At 39.6% G+C, this 14,281-nt stretch overlaps 2 protein-coding genes across 4 annotated transcripts in view; one reads left to right on the top strand and one right to left on the bottom strand.

Moving 5' to 3' along the window:
* The window catches only part of mettl15 (methyltransferase 15, mitochondrial 12S rRNA N4-cytidine), a 60,546-nt gene extending 46,914 nt beyond the window's left edge, over positions 1-13,632 (bottom strand). The window contains exons 1-2 of one of the 2 annotated variants that reach the window (XM_078247347.1): positions 13,562-13,632; positions 11,551-11,799 (exon numbers count right to left, since the gene is read on the bottom strand). In XM_078247347.1, the coding sequence (XP_078103473.1) occupies positions 11,551-11,784 (234 nt within the window). In that variant the 5' untranslated portion in view covers positions 11,785-11,799; positions 13,562-13,632. Of the gene's footprint in view, positions 1-11,550; positions 11,800-13,537 lie in introns of both variants that reach the window. The other variant, XM_078247352.1, reaches the window with a different exon arrangement.
* Positions 13,633-13,739: 107 nt separating this feature from the next.
* Positions 13,740-14,281, top strand: part of kif18a (kinesin family member 18A) — a 39,562-nt gene continuing 39,020 nt past the window's right edge. Inside the window, exon 1 of one of the 2 annotated variants that reach the window (XM_078247341.1) lies at positions 13,740-14,001. The gene's annotated coding sequence lies outside the window, so the exon portion shown is untranslated. The remainder of the gene's footprint in view (positions 14,002-14,281) is intronic. The other variant, XM_078247335.1, reaches the window with a different exon arrangement.

The raw sequence follows: 14,281 nt of genomic DNA, 5'->3' as shown, positions 1-14,281 counted from the left end.
CAAAACAGCCCCAGACCATCACACTACCACCACCATATTTTACAGTTGGTATAATGTTCTTTTTATGAAATGCAGTGTTCCTTCTACGCCAGATATACTTGGACACACACCTTCCAAAGAGTTCCACTTTTTGTCTCATCGGTCCACAGAATGTTGTCCCAAAAGTCTTGGGGATCATCAAGATGTGTTCTGGAGAAATTGAGACAAGCTTTGATGTTCTTTTTGCTCAGCAGTGGTTTTCTCCTTGGAACTCTGCCATGCAGGCCATTTTTGCCCAGTCTTTTCCTGATGGTGGAGGCATGAACGCTGACCTTAACTGAGGCAAGTGAGGCCTGCAGTTCTTGGACGTTGTTGTGGGGTCTTTTGTGACCTCTTGATGAGTCGTCGCTGCGCTCTTGGGGTAATTTTGGGCGGCCGGCCACTCCTGGGAAGGTTCACCACTGTTCCATGTCTTCGCCATTTGTGGATAATGGCTCTCACTGTGGTTCGCTGGATTCCCAAAGCTTTGGAAATGGCTTTATAACCCTTTCCAGACTGATAGATCTCAATTACTTTCTTCTCAATTGTTCCTGAATTTCTTTGGGTCTCGGCATGATGTGTAGCTTTTAAGGATCTTCTGGTGGACCTTACTGTGTCAAGCAGCTCCTATTTAAGTGATGCCTTGATTGTGAACAGGTGTGGCAATAATCAGGCCTGGGTGTGGCTAGAGAAATTGAACTCAGGTGTGGACAACCACAGTTATAGTATGTTTTAACAAGGGGGGCAATCACTTTTTCACACAGGGCCATGATGGTTTGGATTTTTTTTCTCCTTTAATAATAAACACCTTCATTTACAAATTGCATTTTGTGTTTACTTGTGTTGTCCTTGACTTTTGTTTAAATTGGTTTGATGTTCAAACACTTAAGTGTGACAAACATGCAAAGGAACAGGAAATGAGGAAGGGGGCAAACACTTTTTTCACACCACTGTAGCTGAACAACTGAACAAGCTGCAACTTTTCTGATTGATACAATGGGAGCCTGATTCTTGCATATGACCCCAATCTGCCCTTCTTATGGCTTGAAGCCATAACCTCCACCGTTTTTTGGCAAAAGCATGCTTCCCCCTAGGTATGTTAAACATCAGGCACCCATCACTGGCTCTGTTTTACAATTAACCACGCAACAACTCCTTGGCATTTTGACTTATGCTATGCTGCTACAACTACTAGTTACACGAAACACGTCTTCTTTCTGCCCCCGTTTGCGTGCGCAAGCAGTGATGAAGTTGCCGAGAAATCCATGTATAAGGTCTACTTGTGTAAAATTGGGGGGTTAAAGAACACAACAGGACCTCACACAAATGAGCCATTTTAGTCACACTCCCACACCGCCGCACCACCCTGTGGCATATCGTCGGATCGCTGTTTCCCGGCCTGAACGCAACCTTAGGCTGCGAGAAGGGTAGAAAGGTTCGTGTGCGAGGGCTGCCTCTCAGCAGGACGCTGCTGATACAGTGAGGCTGAAATTTACTACATCTAGCACTGCTGCCAGAGTGCATATATTTCCTTTAGGTACTCATCAGCAAGAGGTGAAGGTATTGTGAGCCAAAGCACATCTGGCCTATGAAGCATTAAAGGTCCAATGTGTAGGAATTTCTCCCATCTAGCGTTGAGATCATATATCGCAATCAAGTCTCTCGCACCACGCAGTTCTAAGTACGTATTACAGCTACGGTAGCCTTCACACTTCAAAAAGCAGGTCTCTTGTTCTTTTCAATATCCTTTTTCTTTTTCTGAGCGAAGAAGAAGACTCCTGTTCCTGAAATTTGGATTTTGAATCTGTATGGTCCTCCATGTTTCCTTCTCCAAACTTGCCGGGGCTGGGAAGCTACGATACCCATTAGCAGCACCTGTGAGTTTATCATGTGACAGCGAAAACGAAAAGGCGGAGCAGTATGTCCTGTATGTCCCTTACCGGCTAACATATTTCAAGATGGCGCATGAATATAGTGCGTCTACCCCAGTTCATGTGAATGCAAATGTAAAATTTCAAGCCAAAAGGAATACTTGGCATTGATGGTGGTGGTAAATATTAATGAAAAAGGAAAAGTTTGTGAACGGGCAACACAGATTTTTGATAATGAACAACTAAACGCGTTACACACTGGGCCTTTAAGTTTAAGAGTGGTGTTCTGACCTGATGATGAGGCAAGCCTCATGGGACTTGGATGCAATGGTCCTCAGAAAGGCTTTCCCCCAATGCTTGAGAAGGGAGAAGATTGTGACCATTGTTGTTTTCAAGAAGAACCAAGAAGGTTGTTAGGACATTCATTTTATGCAATGTAGTTCATATAAAATCAGCGAGCCCCAGAAAGGACATTCCAATTCAACTTCGGAGGCAGACATGAGGTAGGAACAGTGAGAAGAAAGCAAGAAAATTTCTGCTACTGGTTTAGGTCAGTAGTGTCATGTAGTGTCGAGCAGACATGCTCTTCCCTGCCAAATTAGTCAGGAAACAAAGTAGGCAAGGAGTGGGAGCACTCCAGCTGAGAACAACAGCACTTCATCTGGATGCTGCTGGGAATATAGTTGGTTACACAAATAGTATAGTTGTTGGTTACACAAATAAGGTCACTGCAACTGACGTTTATCAGAAAAGGTGCAACAGCAGTTTAATAAACATCATTAGGATGCAGGAACACATGCTGAGAAAGATCAGTAAGAGAAATCTCACCTGTTTTAAATTATATTCATTTTAAATTGGCCACAAGACCCAAGTTTATAATACTTTTTACAACTGGAAAGTCGACGACAATCGTTTTCTCCTCAGGTAGAGTAGAATTACCCCATTTGCATGCAACTTGCATGAATTCGACTGGACAACGCAGCACCTTGTCTGATGACATTGCATTGCCTTGATCTGCATTTCAGAGCAACAATCATTTCTGAAACGAGGCGCTGCCACCATTTGCGCAAATTACTTTTGTGAAATGGGCCGCACCTTTGATAACATTGCACAAAAAGCAAGTGTGTGTTGGCTGGAGTTTGCAGATCAGGAATATTTCATCTACATCACCGCTTTCACGCACACCACCACACATTTCTAGTGTTTACAATATGGCAGCCTGAGCGCTTGTAAGTGGGGCTGGGCTTCACAGTAGACTTTAGTGGTACTGCAAATTGAGATTGCTGTTAAAACACAATTTCACGCAAGAGAGGAAGCATGTCTAACATGACAAACAATTTACTGCAGGAAGGCATAAAAATTCACATAAAAGTTACAAATTGTAAAATATTCAGCAAATATTGTATATATATTCATATATAGGCTTATATATATACACACACACATACATACTTGTACATACATAAAAAAGATAATTAAATCCTAGATCATTTGTAAGTTTGTATGTATGTATGTATGTATGTATGTGTGTGTGTGTGTGTGTGTGTGTGTGTGTGTGTGTGTGTGTGTGTGTGTGTGTGGGGGGGGGGCATAGTCTAATAGTATGGCGAGAAGTGGAACCACTTGTTAAAAACCAGATACAATCAGAAAAAGAAGAATTAAAATCACAATTCATATATATATATATATATGTATACATGAATAATAATATAATAGGTGTATATAATAGGTGTATATATCTAAACAATAACAGTGATAGAGTAACTACACTAAAATATTGTTTTCTTATATAATCACCCCGAACATATTTAAAAGAAAGATCACTGAGATAATGCGGTTGGACCTCACACAGACACCAACTGAAGATGTGTTGCAGGAATGAGTCATCTAAATCCAGCTGTCCACAGGGCATGTATCTGATTAGCATACCCACACTCACACACCAGGAACAAATGTAAATATTGCAATAAAACCTGCTGTAATAGTATCAATTCAGCATTGAGGATGGGTTTCAGTTTATTTTTACTAAGTTTAGCAATATTGGATGCATGTGAGTATAGAGTTATACAATTTCAAAAATTGTTATTAAAGCTACATGCAAATATAACTCTCAGTAACTGATGTTGTGGCAGCACTCTTCTCCAGTTATTTGATGTTATGTGCATGCATCAGTTGTAAAGAGATTTCACACACACACACACACACACACACACACACACACACTCACACACACACACACACACACACACAGACAGACACACACACACCAGTTACAGTAAATTTAATCGAACATTAATAAAGGCAACATTTGGTAAAGTATTTACATTTAGGGGAGCATTTAAGCTTTATTGGACAATATACTGTAAATTGTGAGATATAGAGCTTTGCAAGCAAGGTTCTGAAAAGGTGAGCAAATAGTGTGGAGGGTGGGAGGGAGGATTACTTGTGCTAGGCTATGATAGACACCATCTGCTCAGGTAGACGCAGGAAGGTTTGCTTTATTTGTTTAAGTTGTTGTTCAAGTGAACCTGAAGCTGAAGAATGTGTAAGACGAAAGGGCTAAAACAACTCTACAGGGCAGTGAGGTGAAGCACCCACAAAGGAGTTGTCTGCTCAGCAAGGCTGAACGATTTGGCACTGTGTAGACTGAGGCACCCCATTTGGCTAATGAAGTCCCAGACTGTCTTCACACCACACCCCCACCCACCGTTCCACTATGAAATGGTCTACTCATGAAAGTAATGAGGCAGGGAGGGAGAAAGACTCTTCTGGCCACTGATAACCTCAGACTAAACTTGCAACCTTACGAGACAAGGGCCTAATATCTGGCCGTCAATCAGCCCCAGCATCCCTGGCTGGAGTGTTTAATTACAAGGATCAATTATTTACCAGCCTCCTCTTTCACTACTCAGTGCTCCCAAAAAAGAAGTGTAAAAAAAATAATGGAAATAAATAAACATCAACGCCCCAGAAGAGGTTGTGATAGCAAACTTAGTACAAAGAAAATAATAAGTTGCTTGTTCCAGATAATAGAGATAGTGTTTATTCTGTGAATTATACACAAACAGATGAGTTTGTCTGGGCTGTTACACCTTTTTAAAAAGGTGAATACAATGCAACTTCAATGTGTTGTCAGACAAATGTAAATAAAATGCAACTCTTAAGCATTACTTTCTACAATTAAAAATCATGTTTTAGTACCTACAAATACACAACAGATTACAGTTGAAATTGAAAATAAAAGATTACTACAAACTCTTGGACATTCATAAAATGCATATGTGCATTCACAACAGTAACAAAACTAAACACTGATTGAGAAACTGTAAAATGATTTTATAGAAATAAAACTTAGTACGTAAAGCTCCTCTCTCAATAGTTTTGCACAAACAAAAAGAAAAGATACAAAGACAACATCTTCAGGGTTACTGAACTACTGCAACTCCATATACTTTATATTTACTTCTAAAGCCATTTCTTGACTTCAGATGCATGGCCCAAACAGCAACTGCAAGGCTTTTAACTAATTAGAAGAGACAAGATCATATCATATTACCCCTTTGCTTGTATTGACAACAGCACTTTACCTGGCTGATGGTGGGAATATAAGAACACAAATGTTGCTCACAAAAAAATACCTTTTTTACCTGAAATAGTGTACATTTCAAATGCTGCGGCACATGCACTGACAATCAGAAAGAGAGTATCTACAACATATATTTAAAAAATTCCCTTCAATTGTTGCTTGTCAGTCTTACAATAAAGGTTTTAGAGACTGTATATAAAGTTTCTAAATAGTCTTGCACAAAGGTACATGGTGCTCCCTGTACTGTAGACTTAGAGAGTCATCTCTTACCTCAGCTGCCCCAAAATTCTGCTGTAAGACTTCAAACTAATTTAAAGAGACAAGATCATATTAACCCTATCTATGCTCCTCTTTACAAGCTGGTACACTCAGTACCCGGTAAAAGATTATCCTCTGCTGACCTTAGCACTCTGATAGGGGACACAATTGAAGATATGCTGGATTAATTTGAATCAAACATTGATGCATTTTTTCTTCCCTAGCAACCTCCATAAGCTTAAAAACACATTTAATGTAAAAATGTAGAAATGACAGATAAAACAGATGTTAACTACTTTTTCATGTCCTACAACTGTACACTATGTTTCCTAGTTTATGTTCTATCGTCATCCAAAAAAAAAAAACCATTGAGAAGTTGCAGCTGGTGGAGTGTTTTGTGGTCATCTATCCATAGAACAGAGTGCCTCTTTATGTGTCCGAAATACAGCCAGCCAAACAACCCAAATAACAGAGGAAGTGAAAAACGCAGCACTCAACTTAGTCTGCTGTGGTTCAGGGCCTTAACAAGCTACAACACCTGTGATTTGTGGTTTGCCTGTTTTGCTGTATTTTTGTGCTAGATTTCTATTGTCTAGCCTGGTTTATGCTATTTATGGTGTGAAAGCTCCACATCGGCGACCACCTGCTTTCTACATAAGCTGGCATTAATGCTTCTGTTTGACTTTCATGATCACCCCAGACTTCAAAATGCCAGTCCCTTGGGGGTCTCAAGAAAAGTTTACACATAAAAGTTTTTTTTTATTTATTTTTTTATTGTTTACTGTTGTTGCCTTTGGATTTGCTTAGAGATAAGAGACATAAATTTAATGAGTTGAATTAAATTATATAGACTAATCATTTCATCCTAATGTCCATTTACACTAATCTATCTATACAAGAGTTAAGCAGAAACTAGGATGACAGGATGACATGTGTATCTGGAAATTCCTAATCGACTGACATGATGCCTTGGGTATTGTTTGCATTTTTAGCAACATAATTATATGAATGCCAAAATAAATCACAGTTTAACCCAAATTATTAACTATAAAACTACATAATTCACTCAACATCAATACTAACATACTTCAAGGCTCCTCTCACATCATTATCACATGTAACTGTCCAACCAATAGTTATTATTTGCCTAATCCTGCGTAATTGATTATTGTTGAAAGACTGATATTGATCCAAAAAATTAGTTTAACACTTATGGCCTCATTAATTCCACAAGGGGGAGTGTGTTGGGACTCAAATGTAAGAGTAGGCAGCTCATTTCTCCTTCTACAGCAGCACAGGGTTTTTCCCCTGGACTCTCAGCTGATGGCTCATTAATCTATTCTAGAGGAGGTCCCCTACGCAAGCAGCCTGCACCAGTGGAGGACTCCTGAGGCTTCGTCCTTTTCAGTCCAACTCTTTTACTTGACCATGAGTATTAACGAGTTGAGAACTATATGATATGGAACACCCCTACTCTATGTGGCAACATGGTCCCCCAACAGGAGAAGAAAGATGAGTGATCAGATGATCATACAGGTTGACAACCTTTTTCACGATAAAAACGAGATAAAACCCCAATAAAAAGAAACCATTGAAAATAAGAACTATGATATAATGTATAGCTTGGTCAACCATCTAAATCTTCCTCTAGATGTTCGGTAAATAAATATTACTACATTATGCAACGTTTAAGCCTCTTCTTTCGAGCTAAACCCAGACAATGAACTGTAATTTAGTGAACAAGCGAGTGAATCCAGCTTCTGAATGACTCGCTGCTCTGCAGTGGAGAGCACAGGTAGCTGTGGTAATGATAGGCGAGTAGGAATGACAGAGAGAGCGGTTCTGCCAGAGTTTGGAAATGACAGCTGGATTTACTGAGGAGAGTCGGTCTGTTGTATTACTGCAGAGCACAGTGACATGGACACTGTGTGTGTGAACAAGTAAACAATGCCTTTACAACTAACCTTGCTTTAGAAGAGAACACTTGTAACCATGGTAACTGTAAACAACAAAGATGGTGACAGCTGTAGCCTCAAAATGCTTCGAAAACATAAAAATGAAATCCTCTGCCATCCCAAAAACTGTCAAAACCAATAAAAGCATTTCCAATTTTGTAACGTTTTGTCAATGGGTGTGCTGTTTCACTCTCTTTCTGTGTGCTCAATATGTTTTAAAAAATGTATTTACTAGTTAATCAAAACAAAATCCTGCCTTTCTCATTTCCTTTTCACTAAAGTATTTTCCACAATGGAGTACATCAAAAATCTTTTATTAGTTTTGATGTACTCCATTGTGGAAAATACTTTAGAGAGTTTTAGATTCACATAAAAATCTATTGGCCAAGAGTCACCCTTCAGCTAACTAAAACTAGTAGCAGTAATGTGTATGCTGTGTATTTTAGTGTCAGTTGTTCCTTTTTCCACTGCCAAAGACTCAAACATGCAGTGCAAACATGCATGGGATAAAAACACATTCATCCTCTTTGTCTTGTTGAGAGAAAAGTTATTGTCCATTTTGCAGCACTTGTCCAAACTACTTTTAACAACACTAAGGCTGCATTCACATAGCACCTGCTGGCGCCGTCGGATTCGCTGCAGGTTGTGAGGCGGTGGGAGTGTCACTTAAATAGTCCATTTGTGTGATGTCCTGTTGTGTTCTTTAATCCAATAGTAGCAAAAGTACACTTTATATTTTTCCTTAGAACGTTTTTATCTCGAGATTTCCGACACTGCACATGAAGGGAGCTTCATTTAATGGAGAAAGAGAGAAAAACAACTGTGCTTTGCGCTGGAGCTTGTTGCAAAAAATCCTGGGCAGTTAAGTGCCTGTGTTTCATTTTTTACCCTTATTATCATTTTTAAAAACTTTCTTAAAAAGGCAGGAATGTTTACTGTTTGGGACGCTCACACCGCCTCAAAACGGACTGGCAAGTCTGTATGCCAGTTACATGAATGCACCGCAGGGTGACGACGTTTTCTCCAAAAGTTGAATCTGTCTCAACTTTTCGCTACAGGCCTCTGCTATATCTTTTCCGGCACTCCCCTGCGGCCCCCACCGCCTCAGCCTAAACGCACATCCCCCATTAAAAGTGAATGGAAAACTTGTGTTTTCGCCAGACAGCAGGAGGACCGCCTGACGCTATGTGAAACTGGCCTATAAGATATTCTATATAATAAGTATAAAAAAAATATTCGAGCAGCTCTGTGAGGCTGTACTTAGGTACTGCAGTGATGTGAGCGAAATGCTAACGTCAGCATGCTGACATGCTCACATACATCCAACAAATGTCGCAACATTTCACTCAAAATCCCAAATATCTCCCCATGGAGGCACTAGAACAAAAAGTCAGAGGATCACGAAAGTCATTACGATACATCGTCTGGGAACCATAGATGTCTGTACAAAGTTGTGTGCCAATTAGTCTTGCATTGCCAGACCTCCACAGCGCTGGTGTATGGTCTGGCTACACTGCCTATTTATTCTGGGATAGGGTGAAAAAACGCTCCAGCTTGTTTGTATTTCTTTGAACCAATCACAACTGTCCTGGGCAGTACTAAGCCCAGATAACGGAGATAGCAAAGAGGAGGGGCAACCGGCGCATGAAAAACCAGCCGGTTGTCAGGCTTTATCCCAGCAATGTACATCCGTTGAGCCAGACTATGAGCCAATCAATCTGGTTGATGTTGAGATATTTCACAGGAAAAGCAAAAACCTTTAACTGCTGGTGGCACTAAATGAAAAGTTGAGGGATCCTCAAAGTCATTAGGAATCATTATGGGGGGAACATGAATGTCTGTACAAAATGTCTTGGCAATCCATCCAATAGTTGTTGAAATAATTCAGTCAGGACCAAAGTGATGGACCAACTGATTGACATTATCATCTCTAGAGCCATGTAGCTAGTGTGGCTAAAAATCATTCCCCACCTTACGTTTAAAGTCTTGTTCCAGTATGCTGCTTTGTACAAAAGCACATCAAACAAATAAAGAAAACTGTCTCAAAGAAGCCATCGCATGGGAACTTTAAGTGAATTGGTGGTGAGTTGTGTACTTCCTTGTTAAGTAAACGTACAGTATGCTTTCAATGAAGAAATATGGCAAACTACAGGGCACTGAAAGGCTCCATTTACACACTTTGGTTTGACTGCATGTCTACAGTATTTTCTCTGTCACCCATCATCGCTTAAGTACTCCATTCATACATACACTGCTTCAGCTGACAAGATCAATTACATTTTGGTGATTATTTTACATTAGCCATTCAATGATTGAATGATTTCAGTGGACACTTGTCTGATGTCAGGTTTTCCTCCTCACAGCAACTGATCTGTTAATGACACCATCACTTAACCACCACAAATTTGACTGCTTAAATGACAGCTCTGTCAGAGAATCATGTCAGAACCTGACTGAGACTGACAGACCATGAGGCTGTCTCTACAGAGTTATAATTTAGCTATATGAATGTGTAATATGGCAATGTGTCAGCAGCCTAATAAGGTTGTAATGTTGCTGTGGTTATGGAACCAGTGAAACTGCAACATTACATTTGTGTCATCAAATAAATAAATAAATTAGCAGACATCTGCAGTAAAGCAACATTTAAAACACAACTTCTGAATGTAACCATCCAACATTTCCACAGAACATCACAGTAAGTGAGGTCTACAGCATGTACTGTACAAAAAAACAAAATATATCAAACTGTTTTTAATAGCATCTGATTGGCAAGCTGTCTTATGACAGTTGACAGCGGCAGCGGAGGAGTTTAGAGGTGCTAAAGTTCAGGCAGGAGCGACGCAGCACCCTGTGTCCTGCCAACAGCCTTACAGTAGCGCAGTTCCTGACTAAGTTGTTGACCCATGGCCCCCACCTGTCTTGACCATGCACTTCCCCTCTTATGCTGCCTGCCACACCAGAAGGCTTTTGACTCATGCCCATCTGTCCTGGTAGTACATACATTAAGTAAAAGCCAAGCTGCTGGCTCACTGTCCAATGTGTCTTTATAACAGCAACTTGTTATATAGAGTGTGAACAGAATTTTTACCTTAGCAACAAACATCTCGGTTAGGAGAATAACTATCAGTAAAGATGTTTGAATCGTTATCTTCAGATTGCAATGAGATACTATGAGGTGTTTTGATGCACACATTTGGAAAAGAATTTCTTAACACAGGTGTTATTTAATTTTTAATCCAATTAAAAACCAAATAATGTATTTGTTACTAAACTAATACAACAGACCTGCAATACATTTTACAATGTGCATTGCTATTGATGCTGTAAGGGAGGTGTTGATTAAGCTCATCAGTCATTTATGAGACTGTAGTTAGTGGTGGTGTTGTATCAAAGTGTATGACATTGATGGTGTTTCAAATGTTCTGACACACATTAGAGGGACATGATATAAGAAACACCTCTCAGTATGAGTTTACATGTACCACAACAACCAAGGCAGACTGTATAACAATGCCTGAAAATACAAATACGATCTAATCACTTGCTATTATCAGTGAGGGCAGTCAGTCCTTCAATTTATTCAATTGATTCAATTTAGACACACATCAGATTTGCCTACAGTCTGAACACATTCTAGGAGCTTTTTAATGTGGAAATACATCAGTGGGTGAATACATTCTATTGACAATACTGGCTATAAGAAAGAAGTAAAATTACACAATTGCTTTTGTTTGAATACTTTTACATAGCACTCATTTTGTCTGAACGAGTCTTTGACTTATGAAAAAAGAACATTTAGAGAAACAGACATTACCTTTATTTCAAAAAGCTTGCAAAAATAACAAAGATGCAAACGTACCTGACCTGGCTTGATGTCTAAGTAATGAAGCACCTCTTTAAGCATCACAGGCGTGTGAGGAGGCTTTTCAGCTGATACAGAAGACAGCTCTTCAGCTCTGTCCAGGGGACCAGGACCAGAACATGCACAAACTGTAGAAGAGTGCAGGCTTAACTTCCATGACCTCCATGCTCCCCAAACAGCCAGATTTGTTTTCCGTAACATTGGGTTGGAGCGCGGGATGTGAAAAGTCATGATACTTATAATGATCTATGGAGAAAACAAGAACAGAGTCATGTCATGATATAAGCAGAAATATAACCAAGTGTTTAAGCCAATTAAGAGCAGCAGGGTTTGTAATACTATTGAATATGGGTGAGTATTTTAAAAGTAAAAGTAAGATGGTGATGGAGTTATGGACTTCAAGTGGTGACTACTGATTTGAAACTATGCTATTACTTGGAATAGTTATCAAGTATAATAATTTGTAACACAAATATTAGAACCTACATCATAACAGCAACATTGACAAATATGTTATGGTGAAGAATTACAAAGTAGCGTTGACATTTCCAAACGGGAATCAGAATTTATAACTGACTTAAGCAGCTGGTATCCAACCAAAACAAGAGGGCATCACAGTTTTAACATTTCAAGCCGTTTGAGATCACTCTGAAGGTTGAATTCTTCCAACAGCACACATCTGTGGCACATACACTGTAGCACCACCACAGCCAAGTGCATCTTTGGCTACTTAGTTCAACATTTTGGTATTCTACATAAACAACACTGCATGCAGTGAGCCACATGGTTCAAATTGTATTCAGGTGTTCGTGGCAACAAGAATTAGAGCTCAGTTAGTAATGCATGATTCTAATGACATAGAAATATGTGCAGGAGCTATAGGAATTCAACAAGTGTACACATAGCATTGATGAACGCAAACCAAATGTTCAATGGCAGCAAATAATTACACAGTATTTGAAGAGATGGCAATAAAATATTGAGTGACGACACGATTGCTGTCAGATTGTGGGCCATACCTGCTGTACCTTTACAGGAATCAAAATCAACTTTTTATACACATTATTATTATCACATTACTGGTGTGTGCATCTAGATGCAAATCAAAAATAGTACATGTTTCTGGTAAGGTAAGATATCATTTAACAGAAGAGCCGAGAAGAGAATAAAGGACTGACCTTTTTGAGCATGCTGTACATTTATTATCACTTATTAATCATTTTGTAAATATTTTCATCCGGGCCATCATCACAAATTAATAGTACCTTTGTCTCATTACATATAGGTTTATTAAACAGTCCGTCCCCTGTGTTGTTTCCTCCCCAGTACCATAAATTGGGTGAAAGGTAGGGAATAATTCTAAGGATAATAGGGATATTATTATTTAAGGAGGTATTTATTCAAAGGTCCATGATTTTAACCACACCCACTTCCAGCCATTAAGCTAGGGGAGGGTAAAAGGTCACAATAGCATAACTTCACAAAACATGGATGTTGATAGCTGTTAACAATGTGGTTTCATTCAACCAAACGTGAAATCAAGTTTACATTGCTATTTTGTTGAACCGTTAACGTTACCACACAAGAGCAGTTTTTGTGAGAAGCAGGTTAGCTTAACGTTAACTATCTTGCTAAAAACACCAGAGCTAACGTGGAGAAAACGTGCATAAGTGGAGGTACACATGCACATTCTAACACAAGTGTTAAATATGTTTGGCGTAGCTATATCTTGGTAACGTTTAGTACATTATTCGTTGCCCTTTCTCACGTGTGTGAGGGTGTGACGTTAAAAGCTGTAACGTTATTAGCATATCAGGAGTGGCTTTGCGTTTTACACCTGACGATAGAGCGATGCACTAGATATTGTTGCTATGCTACAGCAATTAGCTACACGAACTGCCGAACGTGTTCAAGAATAAGGACATTCAGTTACATTTAAAAACGTTTAACTAAGGTGAGCTTCGACGGAGAAAGTTGCCTTCACCTCAGGAAGTTAACAGTAGCTTACCGTAGGCCAAATTTTACTCGACGCCTGCTCTGGTTGGGTTGGTTAGGTTTAAGCAAAATGAGTGGGATTGGTTAGGGTTAGGGTAAGAATTTCAAGGTAACCAATCAGAGGCAGAGAAAGGCAACGTAGGGCGGGACATGCCTGGGGGGGGGAAAAATCTCGTTTACCAGAGAGTAGCTCCCATGGATGTATTAAGATAACGGTAGCTCCGCCTTCAGCAGCAAGCATGTCCGACGCGTCACTCCGGCCCGCCCAATGACCAGCGAATCACATCCAATCTGCTGCGACAGATGAAGAGGGCTTGTTTTTGAAAATATTGGCGCTATGACCGGCTATCTAGCTAGCTTTCCTAGCGAATTTATTATTCCAATACGAGCTACTTGTGTCTCATTAGAAAACGTTACCGTGGTGAAATAAAAGATAACCGTCACTGACATAAGGTAAGACATAATCGCACACAGTGCATTCGACATAAAGAAAACAGCGCTAACCTAACGTTACCGTTGAAAGTTGTGCGAGAGCTAACGTTAGCTAGCAGGAGCCAACCCCTGCCAAGTTAACGTTAACAGGTTGGCTTTTAATCGTTTCGTATTATGTGTGCTTTAATTCCAATAGTTATGTTAACATGTTTAGTAACTTACAGTAACAATACTATCTCGTATCTTTTACCGTGACTTGTTTGTGAGTTGAGATAAGTTTCTAGTCATTAACTGTTAGAAA

Source organism: Sander vitreus, chromosome 1 (assembly GCF_031162955.1).
Source record: "Sander vitreus isolate 19-12246 chromosome 1, sanVit1, whole genome shotgun sequence".
Lineage (NCBI taxonomy): Eukaryota > Metazoa > Chordata > Actinopteri > Perciformes > Percidae > Sander > Sander vitreus.
The sequence above is the reverse complement of the archived record's forward strand: the minus strand, read 5'-3'. Positions and strand labels throughout refer to the sequence as shown.